The sequence below is a fragment of the Phascolarctos cinereus genome, unplaced genomic scaffold, assembly GCF_003287225.1.
Source record: "Phascolarctos cinereus isolate Bilbo 61053 unplaced genomic scaffold, phaCin_HiC Scaffold_1;HRSCAF=81, whole genome shotgun sequence".
Lineage (NCBI taxonomy): Eukaryota > Metazoa > Chordata > Mammalia > Diprotodontia > Phascolarctidae > Phascolarctos > Phascolarctos cinereus.
In genome coordinates this window covers 184,609,990-184,635,585 of record NW_027555514.1, presented here as the reverse complement: position 1 = coordinate 184,635,585, position 25,596 = coordinate 184,609,990, and the positions used below count along the sequence as shown (strand labels likewise).

The window sequence follows — 25,596 nt, the reverse complement described above, 5'->3', positions numbered from 1 at the left end:
TTGATAGGCACTCCCTCAGTTTCCAAATCTTAGCCACCACAAAAAGAGCTGTTATAGTGTTTTTGTACAAATAAGTCCTTTTCTGTTTTCCTTGACCTGATGGTGTTACTGGTGGGTCAAAGGGTATACACACTTTTATAGTTCTTTGGGTGTGTTTTCAAATTGTTCTCCAGAATGGTTGGATTAGTTCACAACTCCACCAATAGTGCATTAGTGTCCTAATTTTTCCACATTCCCTCCAGCATTTGTCCTTTTCTTTTTCTATCACGTTAGCCGATCTGATAGTTGTGAGGTATTATCTCAGAGTTGTTTTAATTTGCATTTCTCTAATCAGTAGTGATTTAGAGCATTTTTATGTGAATATTGATTGCTTTGATTTCTTTTTTTTTTGTTTTGAAAACTATTCATATCCTTTGACCATTTGTCAATTGGGGAATGGCTCTAATTTTTATAAAATTGGGTCAGTTCTCTATATATCTGAGAAATAAAGCCTTTGTCAGAAAAACTTGCTGTAAAATTTTTCCTCAGTTTCCTGTTTTCTTTTTTACTGATAATGCTTGTTCTTGGTTTTAGATAGATACTGCTTATCATTTTAAGAAATGTTCCATTGATTCTTATGCTTTCTAATGTGTTTTTTTTTTAAGTAGGAATGAGGTTTATATTTGTCAAAGGCTTTTTCTACATTCATTGAAATAATCATGATTTTTGGTTGTTTTTGTTATTGATAAGGTCAGTTATGCTGATAGTTTTCCTAATACTAAACTAGTCTTGCATTCCTAGTATAAACCCTACCTGGTCATAGTGTATGATCTTTGTGATATATTTCTGTAATCTCTTTGTTAGTATCTTATTTAAATTTTTTGTATCTATATTCATTTAGGAAAGTGGTCTGTAGTTTTCTTTCTCTGTTTTGCCCTCCCTCGTTTAGATATCAAAACCATATTTGTATCACAAAAGGAATTTGATAAGACTCCTTTTATTATTTTTTTTGAATAGATTATATAGTGTTGGGATTAATTGTTCCTTAAATGTTTGGTAGAGTTCACTTTTAAATACATCTAGTCCTGGGGATTTTTATGTAGGAGGCTTACTCGTGGCTTATTCAATTTCTTTTTCTAAGATAGCATTAGTTAAGCATTCTATTTTTCTTACATTAATCTGAATAGTTTACACTTTTCATAAATATTCATCTATTTCATTTAGATTGTCACTTTTCCTTGCTTGTAACTGGGCAAAATAACTTATAATAATTGCTTTAGCTTCATCTTCATTGGTGGTATATTCACCCTATTAATTAATTAGGTTTTTTCTTTTTAAAATCAAATTAACTAATGGCTTATCCATTTTATTGTTGTTTTGTGTTTTTTAAACAACTCCTAGTTTTATCTGTTCGATAGGGTTTTTTTAAGTTTCAATTTTATTAATTTCTCCTTTATTTCCAGTATTTGCATTTTGGGGTTTTTTAATTTGTTCTTTCTCTAGGTTTTTGTTTTTTTATTTTTGTAGCATGCCCAATTAATTGACTGACTTTTTCTCTTTTACTGATGTATGCATTTAGTGATACAAAACCTTCTCTATATATTGTTTTGGCTCCATCCCATAAATTTTAGAATGTTCTCTCATTGTCATTCTCTTTAATGAAATTATTGATTTTTTAAATGATTTGTTCTTTGACCCACAAATTATTGAACTTTAGATTATTTAGTTTCCATTTACCTTTTAATCTAGGCTTCCATGGTCATTTATTACATGTAATTTTTATTCTGAAAGGGTGCATTTAATATCTATGCTTTTCTGCATTTTGTTAGAAAATTTTTATGCCCTGATACATGGTCAATTTTTGTAAAGGTACCATGTACAACTGAGAAAAAAGTTATACTCTTTTCTATTCTTATTCAGTTTTCTATAGAGATCTATTATATCTAACATTTTAAAGATTATATTCATCTCCTTGACTTCTTTCTTATTTATTTTATGGTTAGATTTATATAGCTCTGAGAGGACAGTTGAAATCCCTGACTAGTTTTTCTATTTCCTCCTGTAATTCATTGAACTTTTCCTTTAAGAATTTGGATGCTATGCCATTTGGTGTGTGTATGTTTAGTATTGATATTACTTCTTGTCTGTAGTTCCTTTTAAAAGCAAGAAGTAGGTGAAAACAAGACAGATGGAGTCCATGGCAAGGGCTGTATCTACTCTCACCGTAGAAGAGTTCTAGGAGCTACTGGGGAGAGGGGTAGGTGAAGGCTAGGTAGTGGATTGCTAGTACCACCCTTGACAGGGGAGTGTGAATGAGGAATGGGATGGTCTGATAGGATCATTACCTGCCAAGACTCTCATCCCTCTCCTCTCCCCCATATAGGTTAGGCTAGTTCTTTTCTGCTAAAAGTCAAGAAAACAATCCATAAGCTTTGATTGATTCAGGAGGCTAAGACTCATTGACTTAGCTTCCTGGGGGCTTCTGGATATATTAGCTGGATTTTCTAGTCACCTAAAGACATAAAAAGGCTTTTCAGATTAATTAACCAATGTCCTGAGACCATGCAAGTTAAGGAGACATTATACCCTGCTCTGATGACAGTCATTTTTTTTTTCAGCATAGGGGGGAGGGGCGGCTTATCTAGGGGAGCTGTTGAATATCCTTTCAGTGCTATATCTAAGTAAACCTCCTTTTGTTAGCCTTTCAATGATCTACAAGCTTCTCATTTTCTTCCAGCGCTGAACCTCAACCAACAGGGGCCAATCAGGCTTGCCCATTACAGACAGGAACTGTACTAATCCACATGGGCTACTGTCATCTCTGTAGTTTTCAAAAGAATGTCCTCAGTCTGTGTATAGGGTAGAGGCACTCCAGCCTGAATAGTTGGGAGAATTACTCTGCTCTTGCCAGCCAGTAGCATGGATGACCTGAAGTGGCCCCATTTGTGTGCTTATAAATGTGTTTTAAAAAATAACAAGCCTTGAGAGGCAAGGAAGCCCGTGGTCTATTCTCTGATTTGTTACCAAAATGTAGGCACTTCCTAGTATTTATCCATAATGTATACAGGAAGCTAAAATAATAATCCTGCTTATTAATAGGAGGGGGAAAATAAAGAAATCCATTAGTCATGGTTTCATCTATTTATAATTATAGTCTCAAAATTAATTGTCTGAGTGTGTTTCTCTGACTTGATTAGAACTATTAGCATGAACAGATCTGATAAACCTGACTTACTGGGTTAAAATTGTTTTTAAATTGTGAAATTGGCATTTACATGTGAAATTTTTAATTTCCCAAGTACTAAGATCAGAGAAGATTCCTTAAACAAATAGACAACTCACTTTGGCAACAGAATGCAAACAGAAACACAATCCATGTCTTTGCTACTTATTCTTTCTTGCTGCCAGGTTTAATGTTTAATCATAATCTATAAACCCTTAACACAGAGGCTATAGTAAACCCATTTACACAGAGTTATTTTCTTGTAGATCTTTCTGGTAAATTGTGCTGTTATTCCCCCCCCCCCCCCAAGGCCTTATAATACATCTTTCAGATTCTGAACATTTCTCAGATTCTCAGGGTGGGCAAATTAGCTTGCCAAAGTTGCGGTACATTAGCATTAGAGGTGGGACCAGAATTGGATTATTTATGGATTCTTTTCAGCATGGAAAAGCCAGTACAGAGAGATGTCTACAGTACCGAGTTCAATAAACAGCTGTTCTTTCTTTAGGAGTAATGGAGGATAAAAGGAAGTGGACTTTAGGTGCAAGAAGAGAAATCTATGAAAGGATTTACATACAGTAAAACGTGTTTTGATAGGTAGGTGTGACCTGGGGGAATTGGGTGAGAGGGAAGGTCTGTAGACTTCTCCATGGTCCTTGAAAAAAGCATCCCATCTACCCCAGCTCACTTAAATGTGGACCTGTCTAGAGCTAAGAAATAGATGAGGTAGGTTCCTTCTAGCTTTAATATCCCATGACTCATTTATCCACACTGTCCTTGTTAACAAGGACTGTCCAGAGTTGAATGCATTTCTGCCCTCAGCAGTGGACGGACATGACTGAATCCCACGGTGTTTGACTTGGCTGTAGTAAGCTTCCTTTTCCATCTGGGTATCAGACCAAGCTCACTAGCCAACAGCTGCAATCAGCTGCTAGGAGAGGAGGGATGGGGGTTGGGGGTGGTAGCTCTCAAATCCTTGGCCCCCATCCATATCCCTGTGTACACACATATGATCTCTTTTCCCCACCTCTGGCTCTCTCTCTATCTCCCACTCCCAGTGTCCTAGTCTTTCTTCTACCATTTCCCTGATGACTAGAGATTCCTATGCTTTTATACTGATCTGGAATCAACAACTGGGTCATTCAGAAGAAAGAAAATACTAGGGCTAGTTCTCATTCTTGAAGGCCTTCTCTACCAACCCCCAGCCCAAACCATATGCAAAAGTCGGTCATTATTACTTCCTAATCTCCAGTCTGTGAAACTTTGGGATGGTAATGTACTCTGACTTCCTCAGCAAGTCAGAACCACAGAATTTGAGAATTGAAAGGGATCTTAAGGGCCACCTAGACAAAAAGTTCTTAACCTGGGGTCCATGAACTTCTTAAAAAATTATTTTGATAACTATTTCAATACAAATATTTTCCTTTGTAATCCTATATGTTTTATTTTGTACATTTATTTATTTTATTTTTAATTAATGGAGTAAAACAAGCATTTCTATATCATAATATAACAGAAGATAATTGCACACAAAACTGCAAATCTATCGCTATTCCTTTTAAATACATAATAAGGTTATCATATAAATTTCCCCCCCATGATTATCATTAGATAATAAATGTGTGTGTGTGTGTGTGTGTATGTGTGTAAAATCATTCTATAGTGTCTTCTTTCATATGTCCTTGTTACATTTAAAAAACCTTCTGAGAAGGGATTCCCCAGACTGCCACTGTAACCATGACACAAAAAAAAAATTTAAGAAGACCTGATTCTAGTACAGTTTCTCCCTTTTATAGAAAGACAAACTGAGGACATAGCAGGCAACATAGCAGGTGAAGTGACTTAGACTTCTAACCAAGTCCTGTACTCTCTCTACTTGGCATTTCCTCCCCAAGCATTGGCCTACCAGTGACCCCATTTCACCCTGTGCCTTCCTCCTCTAGGGGATATATTTATGCTTTACTGAGCACTGGCAACATGTTGAACTCCATGGCAAGAATAGTTCCATGAACTAGCATAGTTTCTCTGGTCCCAAAAGTTGTCATTATTTCAAGATAAGAAGTTCAGATATATGTGAGTTCAGGCACTTGACAGGGCTGTTTTCTGGGAAAGTGGGCCAGTTTTAACATGAGTCATAAGGAATTGTGGGTTGCAAGCCAAAGATAAAGAATCACCCAAGCCCTCTTAAAGGGTCCTGGGAAGAAGGCAAAGGCAGACACTTCTGTTTTCAGGATGCTGACTTTTGGTCTCATTAAATCTCTTAGATCTCCTATCCTTACATACATTTGCACTCTGGTATACAAGCTATGAAATATGGCTATTCAAATGTGATTGATTGTCATTCAGCACTCCCTAATTGATCCCCAGCTTGATTGGCCAACTCTCCTTTTGGCTTAGAAATCCAGCTGTGTAGACTGTCTGGGAAAGTAGGGTCCAGAAGATGCCAATCCAGGCCTGCTATTGTCACCATGTTCAAAATCTAGTTGTCATTAACTGTGTCAATCAATTCAATTAAACATTTATTAAAGGGGAGGTCACTTTATCTCTCTGAATTTAATTTTCTCCTTTAGAAAAATGGGAATAACAATGAGTCATTTTTCAGTCATGTCTGACTCTTTGTGACCCCATTTGGTGCTTTCTTGGCAAAGATGCTGGAGCGGTTTACCATTTCCTTCTCCAGCTCATTTTACAATGAGGAATTGAGGCAAACAGAATTAAGTGACTTGCCCAGAGTCACACAGCTAGTAAGTATCTGAGGCCAGGTTTGAACTCATGAAGATAAGTCTTTCTGATTCTCAGCCCACTGTTCTACCCATCTAGCTGCTCTCAGAATAACAATACTTGCACTAAACTCCTAAAATTGTTTTGTAAACTATCACAGAGACCACAGGGTATAGAACATTGTACTAGGTGCACAAAATAAAAGACAAACATGGGCCCTGTTCTTAAGAAACTTCCAAATTTATAGGGGAAAGAAGATAAGTTACATATTTTTTCAAAGTGATTACAAATATAACAGTACTTGCCCTCCTTGATTATACCACAGATCACTACCGCATGTCTAAGACACTGGGGAAGAATTTGGAAAAGATATTTTCTTTGGAAGTGCAGAATCTTAAAAGCATATAATGTATAATTTTGGAGTTAGAAGGAACCTTAAATTCAACTATCCCAAACCCCTTATTTTATAGGTGAGGAAACTAGGAGTGAGAGAAATTAAATGTCAGAATAGCTGCTCAGGGTCACAGCAAATGGCAGAGCCCAGAACTTCGGAGAGATCTTTCTACCACTTCTTCAGTTTTAACATTTCAGAAGACCCATTGTGTCATTTATATTGGTGCTCTTTCTGCCAAAACACATTACAGTCTTAGGAAATTTCATGAACTTCTGTGGCAAACAAACAAACAAAAATCATCACCTGATAATCAACTTTGTGGTAATGAGCTGCTCTCTATGTAGTTAGACTTCTCTATCACTGGCACAATATGTATTCAAATGTTTTGCTGCTTGGTACAACTTGCTAGGGATTGGTATCCACTGGCAAAGCCTTCAAGAACCCAGGCTCACCACAATACACAGTGGGGCATCAGACTTTTGGCTATTTTAGAACTTAAATTTTTGTTGGTTAACCTGGTGACCCCTTCCCACCTTGGCCTAATGGAAAGAATGCTTATGAGTCAAGTCAATAACCATTTATTAAGTGCTTACGGTTTGCCAGGTATCGTATTAAGCTCTGGGGATACAAAGAAAGGCAAAAAAAAAAAGTCCCTGCTCTCAACGACCTTGCAATTTGATGGGGGTAAAAAATATGCAAACAACTATGTTCAAAAAGATATAGACAGAATAATTTGGAGATACACAACAGAAGGCATAAACATTAGTCTAGTTTTAGACATGGAATTAAGATGTCTTCAGGACATCCAAGTAAAGGTGTCCAATGATCAATATTAGAGACTGGAAGTCAGAAGAGAGGTTAAGACCAGGTAAGTAGAGCTGAGAATCATCATCATAGAGATGATAATTGAATCTATGGAGGCTGGTAAGATCATCAAAAATAATAGTACAGAAAGAGGAATAGAGAGGTCCCAGGATAGAGCCTTGGAGGACACCTGTGGTTAGTGAGGATGACCTGGATGAAGATCCAGCAAAGGGAACTGACCAAATGGGTCCATTAAGAGTCAGATGTGAATGAAAAGAAAAATAGGAGAAGAAACAGAGGAGAGATTAGTTTTAGAAAAGAATATCAAGAAGAGGGTGATCAACAATGCCAAAGGCTGCAAAAAGGTCAAGTATGGTAAGGATTAAGAAAATGGCATTATATTTGGAAATTGTAATCATTGGTAACTTTGGAGAGAGAAGTGTCCATTGAGTGATGAGGTCGGAAGCCTGTCTGCAGAATTTTGAAGACAGCAATTGTGATGGAATACTACTGTGCTATAATAAATGATGAGCTCAATGATTTTAGAAAAACATGGAAAGACTTGTACAAAATAAGGAAGAATGAAATGAGCAGAACCAAGAGAACATCGTATAGGGTAAAAGCAATATTGTTTTAAGAACAACTTTGAACGAATAAGTTATTTTGTCTATCATAAATACATAGATTAACTATAAAGGACGTGTGAAGAAAGACGCTATCTGTTTCCAGAGAAAGAACTGACAAATAGAAGTATGTACAGAATAAATTTACATATATATGCCTATTTGTGTCTAATGGTAGCCATATCTAGGGTGGGGTGGGAGGAGGGCAGGAAGAGAAGGAAAAAAATTACACAATAATTTTGTTGTATATTTGAAAGGGATATCAAGTTGTGCATAGTAGATTTGCAGTTTCATATATGTCTTTTTATTGTACTATGTTATGAAAATACTTGTTTTATTCCATAAATTAAAAATGGAATTTAAAAAAGAAGATAGTAAGAGGAAAGGAAGTGGGAGCACCTATTACAGATGGCCTTCTCTAAAAATTTAGCCACCAAAAGGAGGAGAAATGTAGGTCAATATAAGGGGTAATAGATCACATGAGAGTTTTTTGAGGATGAGGAGACATGAATGTTTTTATAGGCAATAAAGAAGCAATCAATATATAGGGAGAGATTGAAGATTAGTACGAATAAGGATGCTACAGGAAAGCAATCTCCTGCAGACAATGAGATGGAATGAGATCACTTGTTCATGGTCATGGGTTTGCCTTGGCAAGAAGGACCACCTCTTTATGTGAAAAAAGGGTGAAGGAGGAAAAAGTGGCAGAAACCATTTGAGTGATATTCTTTAAAGAAGAGAGGAGAAAATGAAGCTCTCAGTAAATGGCCTCAATTTTTTCAGTGAAATATGAGGCAAAATTTTCACTTAAAAGGGTGGTGGGGAGAGGGAGACAGACGAGGTTTGAGGAGGCAGAAAAAGATTTAGACAAATAGCTGTGGTGAGCAGGATAGTGAGGCAATTAGGGAAATGTAAAAGGATTGCCTCACTCTAGTGAGGGTCCAATTGAGAGTATGTAATATACATTTGTAATGGACTCAGACAGCATAGTTTTGTGAATTTCTCCAGTTTCATTGAGCAGCACATAGATAAGGGTGAAGGCAGTAAATGGCAGGTACAATCTAAGGCTCAGGCTTGACAGGACAAGTTTGGCAATAAGAGAACAAGGAACTCTAGAAAAAAAGGACAGTGTAAAGCTGAACTAGTTTCACTAAAGGACCAAGATGGGGCATGGAGAAGAATGTAGCCAATGCAGGGCTGATGGCCTGAAAAAGAATCAAGAGGTATAGAGACTGGAGGTTGCAGTGATGACTAAGGATAGGGTTACAGGTTGCAAGACAGAGGGAGGGGTGTAATGACAACAAATTGTGTTCAGACAAGGGAATTTTAGAGTTCATCCAATCCACTAAACATTTTTTAAGCACCTCCTATGTGTCAGACACTATGCTAAGCTCTGGGGATACAATTGATGAAAAGATGACAGTTCATAAACATGGAAGTGGAGCGTTTGTGCATAATATACAATATGAAGGGATAATCGTTTGTAGCTGAGGTAGGGTAGAGGTGTAGGTCCTGGGAAGGGAGTATACTGTGGGACTGGAAGGTTAGAGAGTTTGAGGGAGAATCAATATGTATTTTGAAGCCCCCTAACTTGAGGGCAGAAATTGGGGAGGAGAGAAATCCTATGAGATACAATTGTCAGTTAAAGAAAGAGATTGGTAGGTAACAGCTACTAGAATCTTGATTGGGTGGCAAATGTGGATTGAATGAACCTCAAAGAAGGAGAAGTGAGGAAGTGATAGTGGTAGAGGGAAAGCCTGGAAGTAGCAAGGGGATATCTCAACTACTCCACCATGAGCAGTCAAGTGAGGGTACGGGTGAACCAGTGTAACCAGTACTGGAAAGGGAAGCCAGGGAGGCTGTGTCATTGGGAGGGAATCACATCTCAGTGAGTGCAAGAAGATAGAAGGCATGAAGAAGGAACAGGTAAGTGTGTTGTTTATGAAGCAGGCACTCCAAAGTCTGCATGAAAAGGGGTAGGTAGCTTTAGAGTGGGATATTGAGGGGTGGATGGAAATATGGGAGCAGGCAGTGGGGATGGAGAACAGAGTTTGAACATTGGCACCCAGGGTTTCAGATCACTGCGATGGGGACATTATGATGGGGTTGACATTTTTTAATCATTGAGGAATGAATTCATGTAGGTTTTATCCTAGGGGTTTGACTTCAGAGTAGTGTCCTCCCAAGGCATCAGGGCTAGGATATTCCCTTCTTTCTCTAGCAGCTGTTTTCCTTCTTACCATGCAGGCTCAGGCAAGGCAACTGGAAGAGGTGGAGTTGTAGGAGGTAATCAAGCATCCTGGAAGAGAATGTGATAGAATGTATATGATAATGATATAGGTAACAACATTTATATTGCACTTTTAAGTTTGCAAAACACAGATGTGCCATTTTATTGCCACTGGGAGATAGGTGCTATTAACTCCATTTTATAGATGAAGAAACTAAGGCTGGGAGAGGTTAAGTGATTTGCCCAAATTCATGGTTTATAAATATCTGAAGCTGTCTTTGAACTGGCTCAAAGTGCAGTACTCTATCCACTGTACCACCTAGCTGCTTTCTGTATATCCCAGGAAGGCTGGGGCTAGAATGCTGCCTTCTTTCCCTGGCAGGTACTTCCCTCCTTACCCAGCAGAAGGTGAGTCAGGAAAGCAGCATTCAAATCCTAGCTCCAGTTCTCACTAGTTGTGTTTGACTGTAGGCAAATCATAGTGTTTCTGAGACTCTGTTTCTTCATCCATATGTGATAATGGTCCCTTGGAGGATATGTGGATGGAGGGTTATAATAGATGTTAGACCATGAAGTGCTTATAATAATAATAAATGGGGATTGAAGTGGTTAAGGGGAAAGCAAGAGCTCACATTTAAGATGATTCCTCTGATTCCCCAGTACCCTTCCACGTGAGACTGGTCAAGGAGATATTGGCTCAGAATGCTCCCCTCTTCAGGTTTATCCTCAAGGTGAACCTTTGCTTCAAAGGCTTATGCATATTAGGTATATGAGTATGTAAATTATGGTATATGTTTATAGACTCCCTTGTTTATTGGGAAATTATGTTTTCTTAAGGGCATGGTTATATCTTCTTTGTTGGTGGGAAATCCAAACGGGCTCAGTGTCTACTTCTCTCTTTCTCCAATGCTGAAATAGAGATGTCACCCATTTCTTGAAAGGGATCAAATGAGCTTTGGAGCTGAGAGGTCTGATACGCATGGTTGGTGCTACCTGTTTTCCTTCTTTTCATGTGACACACAAAAAAGGAAGATCTTCTGGGACAGAGACTATTCTTTCTTTCCCAAGTCTGACATCTCTGTGGTAATTCTTTCCAGGCAGCAGCCTGGGAGCCCATGGTTATGTATGTATGTAAGTAGGAATCAGTATATTCCCACTATATACCTCACAAGGTTATTGTGAATATAGTGCTACATAAATGTGAGCTATTATTATTGCTCACTAAAGGCAAGTGCTCCTCAAGGGCCTCACCACTGTCTCTGCTTAGGGGTTTTATCCAGAGATATACCTCACTGAATTTATCCTCCACCCAATTCTTGTTCTAGCTTTAATCCTCACCTTTCTCCCTGGACAGATTTAAGGATTACCGAGAGCCACCATGGGCCCCAAACCAATACGAATTTTCAAAACAGTACTGGTCTATCTTGTCTGCCCGCTTGGCTTTTGTCATCGTCTTCCAGGTAAGTCAGTTGGGTGGATCAAATGTAACCCTGATTCCCTCCCCACCCCACCTCCCCTTTTGCTGTCTTCTCTCTGGCCTTCTCAAGACTGAGTTTCACCTGAATTTAGATTGGCCCAAGTGGAAATTCAGTAGCCAGAATAAAGAATATTAATGTTGGCTGCCTCCTTTTTCATATTTGTGTAAGGCTCTGGGTCACAAGTGAAATGTCTTCTGTCTTTAGGCAGAGGAGATAAGGAAGTATCAGAGAGGCTTTTCTGAAGGAAATAGACTTCCCAGAAAAAGAAGGAAGGTAAAAGGCCAAGTAATTAGGCAGATGTGGCCTGGTGGGAAACTATGGTTTCCCACTTAACACAAGGGACAGTTAAAAATGGGGAGTAGGGGAGAGAAGCAGGGAGAAAAAAAGATTCCCAGCTCTTAACTCAGACAAATTACCCTTCTCTCCCACTAACCTGAGAAAAGAGCTATGTTCCTGACTCTTTCTTCACTTTCCTCTCCATTCCTTCCTTTTGGTATTGTTTTACTCTCTGAGACATCTGGTAGGAAGGGGCTGTGAAAGCCAGATTTTGGCTGAATAGCAAATCTGAGCCCCTGATCCCTTATCTCTGACAATAGCTATGGCTCCAGTTGCGATGCTGAGATTTCCCTGAGCCAGAGGGCCCCAAATTCCCACTCAGATCCACAGCATCTGACAAGCAAGGAAGAGTGCAAGAGGGCAGATCCTTTTTTCTTTTGGCTCCCTGAGGCTTTTGTTCTCCCTGAAGGGGGTGTCTCTAGAGAGCTCTAAGGTATCCCACAGTGCTCCCCATTCAATATCCCTTCATCCTAGGGACTAGAGGAGCTAGTCTTTCACTCAAAGAAGACGACCATTCTTTCCATTAAGAGATGGTGAGATATATTTGAAAAAATTGTTCAGCCTACCCTGCCCCTAAGACACTCCTAACTTTACCATGTCACATTTCTCTTATGCTACAAGCTGATTTAAAGTCAGACTATGAAATAACATTTCTCTAGTGCATCCCCAGACTCCTCAAGAAACAGATACATATATAAGAATTCACCGAACTCACAGGTTGTTAAGTAGAGCAAACCCCAAGCAAAGACTCACTGAATCTCAAAATTGGCAGACCCCTCAGGGAGGTCTTCACATCTGATCCACACTGAAAAGAGACTTTCTACTACAATCTTTCCACAGTTGATTATTCAGCCTCTTATTAAAGATTTCCTGTGAAAGGGAACCCATTACCTCCCATTCTACTTTGAGATATTTCTGATCATCAGGGAGTTTTTCTGTGTATCATGTCTCAATCTTCCTCTGTATAACTTGCATCCAGTGCCCTTAGGTCTACCCTGCCCTGTAGCTAGACACAAAAAGTCTGATCCTTCTTCCCCATGGCAGCCTTGAACTATTGTATATAATAATCGTGTCCTGTCCTGCTCTTCGATCCCCTCCTCCTTCTTTTCTTCTCTAGGCTAAACACCTAATCTTTGCATGGCATGATTTCCAGGTGCTTTGCCATCTTAGTTTATATCCTTTCCAAAATGTGGGTTTCTAAGAATTAACACTACCTGCTCTGAGCAGGGCAGAGTTATGGTAGAACTGCCCATGTTCTGTATACTGGGGCCTCTTCTAATGAAGTTGAAATTAACATTAGAATCTTTGGCTGCAGAATCACATCCTTGTCAAATGTTGATCTTGTAGCCCACTAAGACCCCATAAATTTTTCAGATGAATTATTATCTAGTCATATTTATAATCCTATATTTGTAAAGTTTAGTTTTTGAGCACAAGTATAGAAGTTTACATTTAGGGTAGGGATAGGGACCATACTTGTGATTTCATTGGTATAGGAAACTTCCAAGTGAGGAAATTCCATCTACCATGCCAGTCAGCAACTTTTTTCCAACTAAGAACCTCAGAGCATCACCCAGAGCTCAAGTGACTTCTCCAGAGTCATAGTCAGAAAGAGATCTTCCTGGCTGAGAGGCTAACCCTAGCCACTATAACGCCTATCTCTTAGAACTTTATATTTAACTGTATTAAGTTTTTATCTTTTTATTAAATTTAAATTAAATTTTGTCTTATCCAAATGTGATCCATCATTTTAGCCTGTCAAGAACTTTTTGGTTCCTAACACTCTTGTCAAAAATACTAGCTATTCTTTCTAGTTTTGTATCACTTGCTTATATGCCATCTGTGCCTTTGTCCAAATCATTGATAAAAATGTTGAACAACGTAACAAAACCAAAGATAGATTCCTAGAATAATCTATTAGAGACTTTCTTCCAAATTGACATTGACCCATTGTGGAAGTCTTTGGGTCCAGTCATTTAACCAAATGTAGATACGACTTTACTATCACATGACTCATTGCCCCCATCTTTTCCATGAGGATAGCACGAGAGACTATGAGATGCTTTGATAAACTCTAGATGAATTATATTAATTTCATTTCCCTGAAATTAAGTTAGTCTTACATGACCTATATTAATAATACATTCTACATTTCTAACAGGAACCAATGTCAAGCTCACTGGCCTATAGTTTGCAAGTTCCAGTCTATTATTTTTTTTAAAATAAGACAATATTTATGCTTGTCAAGTATTCTAGAACCTCTCCAATATCTTTCAAAGATTACTAACTGTAGCTTATCAATTTAATGATCAGCCAGTTCTTTCATTAACCTGAGTCTGATGGAACAACTCATCAGGAGCAATTAGCTGATCTGTTATTGTCTCCTTGCTTATATTGGGTGCCGACTTCCTGTTGACCAATTTTTGTTTTGTTCTTTTTAATCTCAGAAAAAGACATTCTGACAGAAAACACATAAGCAAAATAAGCATTAAGTAATTCTGCCTTCTTGTTCCTATTATCAAATTGTGTGTACCACTAGCAGATGTCGTGTCCCTTCTTTGATTTTCCTCCTTTCCCAAAGAACTTAAAATGCCTTTTATGTTCATTGCCTGCCTCAAACTCATTTTGATCTCATAGTGCTCTTGATACTATTCTCACAGGACCATGCCAATCAATTTAATTAATTCTTTGTTCCTTGCCCTGGCTTCTGACATCTATTCTTGTCTTGCTTATATCCAAGTTAGTTGATTTGGCATCTGTATTAACCTATTCAGATATCTCCAAGTTTACCTTTTATTCTTTGTCAGAATTGCTTCTGAAATTTTAACAATTGTCATTATTATTATTAAAAATTCAATTCATGGGAGCATCCTATCTCTCAGGCTAACTTCCCATGAGTCTTTTCAGGCCCTTAGACCTTTTGAGATTTTTTTTCCTTACAAAACCTGTGGTGCATATCAAACTATTTCCCACCTTTTCCTCCTTTACCATGAATTCTAAGATGTAGTATTCCCAATGTTTACGTTGTTTTTACTTCATCAAGGAGTTCCACCCTAATGGTCCAAATTAAATCCAAAATAGCAATTTCCCTTATCACTCCCTCCACTTTTGATGAAATTATCATCAAGTCAAATCCAGAATGTGTTAGTTCTGCTTTGAACAGAGCAGGAATTCCAGCTGATTTCTGGACAATTGAAATCCGCTATTAAACTAGGGTAGCTAGGCGGTACAATAGATAGAGCATTGGGCTTGGAATCAGGAAGACTCATCTTCACAAGTTCAAATCTGGCCTCAGACACTTCCTAGCTATATGACCCTGGGCAAGTCACTTAACCCTGTTTGCCTCAGTTCCTCACCTATAAAATGAGCTGGAGAAGGAAGTGGCAAGCCACTCCAGTATCTTTGCCAAGAAAACCCCAAATGGGGTCACAGAGAGTTGGACACAACTGAAAAACAACCAAACTACAACAAATTAATCCACATCATATTTCTATGCCAGCTTGGGATTGCTGTTTGATTGTTTATTTCTGATGTCCAATAAGATATTAGCACTTCCCATGAATACATTGGTTATTGGATTTCCTTGTTTGAATATATCATTATAATATATGATGCCAAAACTATGTGGTTCCTTTGTATTAGAATATGACCTTTTAGAACAATATTTTAGTCACATCCTACCAAGTTTCAGTGATACCTATGAGGATGACTTCTAGTCTTTTTGCTTACCTTCTTTTTCTTCTTTTGGATGAGCTATAAATCACTTATGTTAGTCTTAAAATGACATATGCAAAAGATCTCCAATTGTAGTGTAAGGCAGAACACAGTGGAATTCTTATCTCCCTCTTTCCAGATACCACATTACTCTAAATACATCTATGATGGCATTAGCTTTTTTAGCTTCCATGTTACACTGTTGATTCATTTTGACTCAATAACTGTTCTGTGGGTCTAGTCCTTCAACTACTTCTAGATCCCCTTACTTGTACTATCATCAAATTTAGATTTTAGCAAAGCCTTTCACAAAGAGTCTCGTGTTCTATAGACAAGATGGAGAAATCTAAAAATATTCTGTTTCTATCATTTCTCTTAACTACCAGGCTAGTAATGACATGGAAAAATAGAAATGAGATCAGTATGGTATAGCTTATACTTGAAGAAGTGGTGTTGGCCTCTAGTGAACACTGCTTGCCTTTCTAAGGCCTCATAAACCAGTCCTTTGAATAATGTATTCTGCAATTTTTTGAAGACTTACAGTTCTATTCATTGACCTGTAGTTTCTAGACTCTTCCTCTGTTTTTGAAAATTATGATATTTGACCTTTAATTTCAGTACCTGAGAATGTAATTGGTTTGGGCAGGGTGACCATTGAGGCAGCCAAATGCTGCCTTACAATGAATTTCTACTCCTTAATCACCATTTTTATTCTACATTTCCAAGAACAAAGATCGTTCTCCCTGGAAGAGAGAAAGAGAAGCAAAATAAGTGTTGAGTAGTACCTTCTCACCTTCATCGATTATTTTCTCCGAAATAGCTTTTTTTTAAAGCCCTCTTATTTTGCCTTTAGTATTCATCAACAGCCTTAGCTCATTCTTAGTTTTATAATTTATGATCCTATTCTTACAAGACCATGTTATTTTTGTGTGTCTGTCCTCATTAACTTACCTTTGCTTCCATTCCCTCTACCCATTAATTTAAAAAAAAATCAGATTTGGTTGATGAGTTCCCCTTATAGTTAAATTAGTCTTTGAGGTTTCTGCTTGTGACTGCTGACATTTCATTTCTGGTCACTCCTCCACTTTTTTAGATGGCTGTACCCTGTGAAATATGAGACCATCAGACGCTTGAGGTATAGGAAAAATACTAGAATCATAACACTCATTTTAAAGGTAGAAAAATGCCCTAAGATAACAGAATTTGGAACTCCATCACTGCCTTTCATCAGTAGGGAAGACAAGACAGAGGAATGTGCCTCACAGTCTGTGTTTTTGGCCTGGACCCATGATTTTATTGGTTTTGGGAACTCATATTGAGGACATATCTTATATCAATGCAGTTCAGTACCTGTTCTGCAACTGAACATCTTAGAGAGAGTGGTGAAAATCCAAGGTGTCCAAAGGTCACAGAGACAGGAGGTGTCAGAGCACTTTAAGAACTATAGAAGTGTGAGTTATCATTATTACTGCTCTGCATTTGATAAATACATGTAAATAGAATTGTTGAAAGAGGTTTTTGGGATGAAAGTGGGTGAAGAATTATACTGACAGAATGGGTTGATGAAGGGTAGTAAAGTCTAGCATAAAGGACATTGGCCTTACAGTCACAAGACCTGCATTCGAATCTTTGCTTAGCTCTAGGACCACAAGCAATCCTCTTGGAGCCTCAGCTTGCTTATCTATAAAGTGGAAACAATAATACCTGTCCTATCTAGTTGAAGTGGTTGCATTGAAGATAGAGTGAAAGTGCTTTGCAAACTCTGCAGTAGTGTAAGCATTGTTATTGTTAGAAAGCTTTCCCTCTAAAGATCTGAAGAAATACGCAGATGGGAGATTGTTCCAAGTGGCATCCTAGACTGAGGTTAAGGAATAGGAGAGAAGGAAGATTAATGGGAGACTACAGAAAGTCTGGCTCGACTAGTATAGCTGGTATCAGGCCAGGGTATTGTGGTAGATGAGAGGAGGAGGTAAACCGCAAAGACCATAAGGCAATGGCAGGTAATGGATAGTCATCTTAGACAGCCTAGAGAAATAAAGCTGTGCACGTGCCCAGGAGCAGGAGCACAAAACTTTTTGAAGTAAGCAGAGACTGCAAGAAGGATGTATAAAAAATACAGCAAAAAAGAGTCTGTAGGAATTACAAAAATAGGTGGATTAGAAAAACAGCTATCTTCCTAATACTGCTGGATTTATACTAGAAGATGTATCAAAGATCAATCCCTCCTTTTAGCAATGAGAAAACAAACCCAGAGAGGGAAAGTGCCTTATCTAAGGTCACACAGCTGGGGAATGCCAGACCTAAGACTCAAACCCAGTCTGCTGACACAAAGTCCAATTTGCCCTTTCTACTACATCGCTTAAACCTGCCAGTGTTCACCTTATGCTAAGTTTGTTCTCCTCCAACTCCTTTCTTGCCTTGGGCAGAACCTTGTGATGTTCCTCAGTGTCCTTGTGGATTGGATGATCCCAGATATCCCCAAGGACATCAGTGACCAGATCAAAAAAGAGAAGAGCTTGCTGATGGACTTCTTCCTGAAGGAAGAGCATGAGAAACTGAAGCTAATAGACTCCGCCCAGAGGAGCCCCAAGAGCCTGACTCCCAGCTTTCGACACTCCAGCCGACACTCCAGCCAGAGTCAGAGGGGCAGTCACGCATCATCCGCCTCCCAGCACACCATCGTGTGATGCTTAGAGGTACCTGGGCAGACACAAATGTGGAGAGCCCACAGCTAGAGAGACAAATGCACACTCACACATCAGAGAACACATATTTTCTACATAGAGGTGCGTGTGGGAGAGGTGGATGTGTGCTTCTGCCCGTATTTTTCCTGTCTCATAGTATCTTAAAACTAAAAAGCAAGAGAGGAAACTCGAGAGGGAAAAGGAGAGATAATCACACTGCGGCTTCTCAGGAACATGAAAGTTAGATTTCTTTCAGACCCTCTTGGGACTGGTACCATTTTTGAGCTGATCAGTCTAACAGCAATGATGTCCCTCACAGGGGCCCAGAGTTCTAAGATAATAGGAGCCTTTCTCTCCCCTCCTCACCCAGTCCCAAAGTCTTCTCTCAGATACCAAAACCTTTTGCTTAGCAAGATTCCAGAAGACAACGGGGCAATGAAAGAAGACTAGTAAAAAGCTTTATGCTATCCCTGATAGCACTGCCCAGACCTCCCCATTTTCCTTTACCCTAACCCCAAGTTTTTGCCCTAAGAGCATCACTATCTCACACAACTTTCCTTGTCTCCCCCTCATCCACTGCAATTGTTATGGGTCTTACTGTTACAGGTAGCCTAGACATGTGGAGGTGAGAATGCAAAACCATTTAATTGAGATTACCCAAATTATATGCTAAACCATCATCTTATCATGGTACAGGTTGAAAATGATAAAATAAAAGTCTTCATAAAAGGTATATTTTTGTTTCTGTACCTGCTTCCTTCATATAAAAAAAATACAGATATACCTCTCCTAATGCCATTAACTGGCTTGACAAAAATAAATTAAGGATAAAACAAAATACATTAAAGTGAAAAACATGAAAGAGGGTGGTTGGTGGAATGACATCATGGTGGAGGTATACTCTTTCAGTGCACATAAAGGATCAATGGCCTTGGAATTAGGAGAGCCCCTCCCCCTGCCCCATGCTCACAGAGCAAATTGAGGTTTCATGTAGGGAAAAATTGTCTTACAACTGTCCCAAAGTGGGATGAGCTGCCTCAGAAGGATGGGAGATCCTTGAACAAGTACTAAATGATGGGATTTGGGGGAATGTTGCAGTGAAGAGTCCTGTGTAGGAAAGGTTTGGACTAAATGACATCGGAAGTACCTTCAAACCTAGAGATTCTGAGGTTCAAATCCCAGATGCATCATTTCTTAGTAGTATAACCATAGATAAACAATTAATTTCTCTGATCTTCCTTTTCATCATCTATAAAACAGGGATAGACAGCCTGGAGTTAGGAGGACCTGAGTTCTGTGTGAACCTGTTTGCCTCAGTTTCCTCATCTGTAAAATGAGCTGAAGAAGGAAATAACAAACCATTCCAGTATCTTTGCTAAGAAAATCCCAAATAGGGTCACAAATAGTCTAACAGGACTGAACAACAACGAAGACGGATTAAAAAAACACCTACACCAGGTTGTTATAGTTAAAATGTGCTGGCAGCTCTGATATGAGATAAAATTATTGTTATTGAGAAATAACACAGGTTTGAGCAGGCAGGACATGTTGAAGGGAAAATGGAAATATGGATGGCTCATAATAAATTGAGGAGTTAGAAGGGAACTTACAAGTTAAAACCTCTTCCTCCCTGACATTTTCTCTATTATTGGAGGTTCTCCAGCTTTTGGCGGAGTGACTCCAATCACAGTGGTATCTTCTGGAGCCCCTCAGAGAGCTACCCCTTGCATTCAAGGTATGCTGAGGGTCTGCAGTTACACTAAAGAAAAAAACAGAGCTCATGCATCCTCACCAATGTGTTTACTTTTACTAGTTCACCATAAGACACAAATCAAAGGCGTTTTAATGAAAAAACACACCAAGAGAAGCAGTAATAAAAGCATTCCCTCCTAAACCTGAAACATTTTCCCTCAAATATTTTATATTTGTATATGGTATATATAAATGTGTGTGTATATGTGTATGTAAACACACACAGAGAGCTATATATACCTAGAACATTTATAATTTTCATAAGTATAATTTTTTATATAAATACTATTACTTCCCTCCTCCCCCCATAGAGACTTCTAGAGGTGTACACATACCTAGAGCACAAGTGGCCACATATATGGAGGGAAAATTCATGGCCTTACAGGGCCACAGGCATACTCTGGCGATGTCATTATGCTGCTTCCACCGGGCCTATTCCCCTCGGGTCTTAGTGTATAGACTCTGTTGGGAATGGTTCCACTGGCCACAAAGTTACAGAGCTTTCTGCTTCTGGGTTCAGTTTGAGATCGTGGCTGATATCTTATCTCCTCCCCATAGGAACAGTGGGTCTACAATCTCGACTTTTAACTCAGAGGCTTAAGCTTTAACTCTTTCAGGAAATAAGTATTGTTAGGAAGTTTTTCCTTTTGTTGAACTTCCATGAATCTTCTACCCCCTGGTCCCTTTCCTGCCCTCTGTAGCCAAAATGAATAAATTTATTCCCTCTTCCACAAGCAGATGTTTATATTTGGCATTGGAGTATAAACATATATTCGAATCAAGTCTACAAGCAACATTTACTAAGCATCTTACTATATGCTAGGCATTGTACTGTACCAAGCACAGAAGAAAGAAACTAAAAAATAGTCCTTGACCTCAAGAAGCCTACATTCTAATGGGGGAGGGGGAGACAATTTGCAGACAACTATGTACAAACAAGATATTTACAGGATAAATCAAATATAATCACAAAGGCAGTAGTATTAAGGGGGATTGGAAATGGCTTCTTGTAGAGGTGGGGTTTTAGCTAAGACTTCAGGGAAACCAGTATATGAAGAATGGGAAGGAGAGTATTCTAGGCATGGAAGATAGCCAGTAAAAATACACAGAGTGAGAAGATGGAATGTCATTGTTGAGAGTTAGATGCTTGGGGTGCTGAGACCCCAAAATCACAACACGTGAGTCCTGCCCAATTCGACCAGTTATTCGACCCAAGCCTTCTTTCAAGCCAAAAACAAGATTTATTAAAGATGAACCACACAGGCCAGACTCTTAAGGAATCTGAACATTTTGTGATGCTTGTAAGGATGAGCAGACATGAGGAAATCTCAGCCCCTAAATGGTGGCCAGGATGGATCTTATATACAGAAAGACTATGGGAGGGATCTGGGAGTGGCCAAGTAGATTGGGAGTGACTAGGGGGGCTGGGAGAAGGGGAGTCTTGATGGGAGTGGCCAGTACTGGAAAAGGAGTTTAGGGAAGATCTTGAAACTGGGGTAACTGGAGGGAAGGGCCCTGGGAGAATTCTGATGGGAGTGTCTGGGTCATCTGGGAATAGAGAATGGAGGGCTAGGCTTAATTAGGATAACAAAGAATTGGGATATTGAGCCTACACTATAGGGAAAGGCCAGTTGAGTAGATTATGGCCTCAGGCAACGGCTTCCTTGACCAAGTGAGTTCAAGGAGAGTTTAAAGGTTTCTGGGGCCCATAGACAAATGAGACCCAAATTCTTTTTGGGGAGGGGGGCAGAGGTCTCGGCTTGGGGCCATACCCCATCATCATGTCCCTTAGGACATATATTCATACAGTCAAACCCATTCTCTCATCTAGGCCTGCCCATGTAATCATCATAATAGTTAGTATTTAAATAAACTATACAGTTCATAAAACTTATGGTTATAATAACCCTTTGAAGTAGGTACTTTGGGTTAATTTTGTTTTTCTCATGTCTGAATATATGATTTCATTGGTGAAAGACCTTTTAATGTGGAACCCAATGCAGGTTGACAACTGGTCTACAACTTGTCATATTAGAGAGTTGCTTGAGAGGCTAAGGCATTGCTCATGTTAATCCAGCTAGTTAATCCCCTAAAGAGTGGTCCCTTTAACACCTCTGTTACCCAAGTCCGAGGTCCTTTGATAGACAGATGCCTCCCTCAGGGGAGGCTTCCTATTCCTAAACTACTTCACAAACACACTGACTTTCCTTTGATTTTTAATTAATGATTAAATAATGATTAATGACTGCTCCTTAGGTCCAGTTATTGAACTAGTTCCAAATCCACATAATTACCCTATTATCTGATCAATATCTCTCTACCTAATCTACAGGGATAGCATTTCAAATACCTTGATGAAATTTAGGCAAACTCTCTTTGCCATTCCTCTAGTTTACCATCATAGTAAATTAGTAAAACAAGGAAATGAGATGTCTGGCCTGACCTCTTCTGGATGAAACAATGCTGGTTCTTAGTGATCTCCACTTCCCTGTGGTTTCAGAAACCATCCTTTTGATAACATCTCCTAGAATAGAACTCAAGCTCCCCGGCCTATAGTTTGCAGACTTCTCCCTCTCTCTCTTTCTCTCTCTCTCTCTCTCTCTCTCTCTCTCTCTCTCTCTTCTGTCTGTCTGTCTGTCTCTCTCTCTCTCTCTCTCTCTTTTGTTTTTGAAAATCAGAGCAATATGTTCCCTTTTTGTGGCACTTCTCCCATTCTCCACAGTCTCAATGATCATTAACAGTGGATCAGTAAATACATATGCCAATTCTTTCAGGGCCCTGTAATGTAGGCCATCTGAATTTGGTGGAAGAACCCACCAAGGGAAGTTAGATATTCCTTATCACCTCCGTCATCTTGGTTTTCAAATCCTTGTAAACCATTTTTTCTCCTCTCCTCTACAGGCCAGAGATAATTTTCCTTTAAAGAATGAACAAGAACAAATTAGGTACTGAGCAGTTCTGCCTCTTTGCTACTGTCCCCCCCATCTATTGGTTAGTGGTGCCTATTTCTTTGTTGATCCTCTTTTCCCCAGCATAATTTACAAAAGCCTTTTTCCTACTCTCAGCACTCTTTGTCACATAGCTCATTCAGAGCTTTAGAACTTCTCACATTATTGTTACAGGACCATGGCGTGCTTTTCTACTTATCTTCAGTTACCTGCCCTTGCTTCTGTCTTCTGTATATGTCTTTAAAAACCAAGATGGTTGGTCATTTCCCTGAACATCTAGTTCCTTTAGAGAGCTCCTCTCTTTCTTTTTCTTCACTCAATTACTTTCTCTTCATGTTTTCAGAATTTCTTTGTTGAGAACCTCTTATCCCTCTTGTGCTAGGTTGAATTCCCCTACAGAATGAGATCCTACTTAATCTTTCTTTGATATCTCTGGAATCTGTTTTCCCAATATCAGGGTGCTCATTAAATTGTATTCAGCTTTTCTTTCCTCCATCATGAATTCAGAGATGAAGTGATTGTTCTCCTCTCCTCTTCCCTATCAAAACAGAGATCAAAGTGAATAGGTGCCTCAAGTGTATTTTGTTTTTATGGAAATGGGAGGGTCAAACCAATGACAGGGGAAGTGAAAAAAAAAGCAAACAACTTCAGGGATTGGACTATTTTCCTAATGGTGACTCCTGTTCCTATATTCCCAAGTTGATCTTGGATAGTTCAAATAAGGACTAGGGGCAAATTGTCATCCTCTGGTCACTGAAGATTGCCAGTATATGTTAACTAACTTCTTTTCTTGCTACCCTCTCTTTTTCCAATCCCACACACCCACTGATTCCTGATTTTATTTCCCCTGAAAAGTTTATCCTCCATCTCCACCTTACTTCAGATCTATGGCATCTCAATACCTGCTCTCCACTATGGCAGGAGAATATCTAAGTAACCATAAGCATCATACTAGAAAACATAGAGGTATTTAGCTGGAGGCATGTCCCTATATATGTGCATATCTCCTCCCCCCACCCCCCAAAAAAGAATATAAGTTCCTTGAGGACAGGGACCATTTGATTTTTAACTTTGGATTCCCAATGCCTGTATATGTGTATATAGGGCATGATATAAGAGAAGGAATACAATAATCTGAGACCCTAAGAACTCTTCTGAGCAACCTGACTTTAAAATGGGAAGACTCCTGACCTATCATGCTCTATACAGAGCAACCTTAGGCAAGTTGAATTTGTCAACCCAACTTCAGAGGATCCCTTGGATCTGTAATCAGTGTGAAAAGTAGGGTAGAGAACTGTACATTAGGGACATCCTTTAGAAAAGGATGAGGGAACTTCAGTGCGATGGTCATAATTAACCACACACCTAGATGAAGTTGATAGGTGCTTGTGTGATATGAGTTAAGGGGAACTAGGAAAGGAACCAAAAAAAAAGCATCTCCTTAAACCTAAGATCACAGATTCCAACATTATATCCTTAGAGTTGCATTCCTATGAGGTAAACATAAAATACCATTCCAATTTATATTGCACTTTTCTTATGATGTTCTTATTAGGCAATACAAGCATTCTTATTCCTTTTTCACAGATGAGGAAACTGAGACTCAGAGAGGTCAAAGTGACTTTTTCATGGTTACATAATTAGTTGAGACTCCGACCCAGGTCTTCAGCTACAATCCTGGTTTGGGGTTAATCCTATAAATCACTAGCACTTTAATATAAAGCGGCTGATCAGATCTTCCTCTGTTGCTTGGAGGTGTCAGGCTCTTAGTCCTTGATAGCTACCAAGACTGTTAAAGCTGGAAGGAACCTCACAAAACACCTAATCCAACCATCTAATTTTACCAATTAGAAAAATGAAGCACATAGAATACAAGGGACTCATCCAAGGTCACAAAGATCCTAAATGTTAAAACCAGAACTAGTACCTTGATTTCCCCAGCCGTGTTGCAAATTACCCAAGAACTTGTCTGCTAATATCTTTGGTAAAGTTCAAGTTTCCAATACTGTAGTCCAAGCTTTTGGAAATGTGAACTTCTAAAGTGTCTGTCATCAGGATAACTTTCATCATCCCTAGGTGAAAACAATTTGACTCAAATGAGAAAATTAAAGCCCAGAGAAATGAATAATTCAGTAATATAACAACTTAGCAACAAAGCCAGCCTAGAAATGTCCAGTCTAGTCAGTCAAATAACATATATCAAGCGCCTGCAACATGCCAGGCATTGTGCTGAGTGCTGGGGATAGAAAAAAAGATAAAAAGCATGCCTGCCCTAAAGGCGCTTACAATTTAAAGACAGCATACGAATAACTAGCTATATACAGTATAAATAGGAAGTAATCAAAAAAAGGAAGGTATTAGAATTAAGAGGACTTGGGAAAGGTTTCCTTGAGAAGGTGGGATTTTAGCTGGGACTCAAAGGAAGTCAGAGAAGCCAGGAGATGTTGATGAGAAGGAAGAGAATTAATGAGGGACAGCCAGTGAAAATACCTGATGCAAAGAGAAGGAACACCTTGTTCAAGGAGCAGTAAGGAGGCCAATGTCACTGGACTGAAGAATACATAAGGGGAAAGGGTGGTATAAAGAATAAGAAATCTGGAAGATCGGGGTAGAGGGTGACTAAATTATGAAGGGCTTTGAATGCAGAGGATGTTATTTTTTTTTTATTCTGGAGGTGATACAGAGACACTGGAGTGTATTGAATAGGGGC

General features: G+C 39.0%; 1 protein-coding gene across 1 annotated transcript in view; it reads left to right on the top strand.

Moving 5' to 3' along the window:
- Positions 1-18,857, top strand: part of ANO2 (anoctamin 2) — a 506,846-nt gene extending 487,989 nt beyond the window's left edge. Inside the window, exons 24-25 of the mRNA XM_078149057.1 lie at positions 11,329-11,434; positions 17,929-18,857. Coding sequence (XP_078005183.1) covers positions 11,329-11,434; positions 17,929-18,189 — 367 coding nt within the window. The 3' untranslated portion in view covers positions 18,190-18,857. The remainder of the gene's footprint in view (positions 1-11,328; positions 11,435-17,928) is intronic.
- The last annotated feature ends 6,739 nt before the right edge of the window (positions 18,858-25,596 follow it).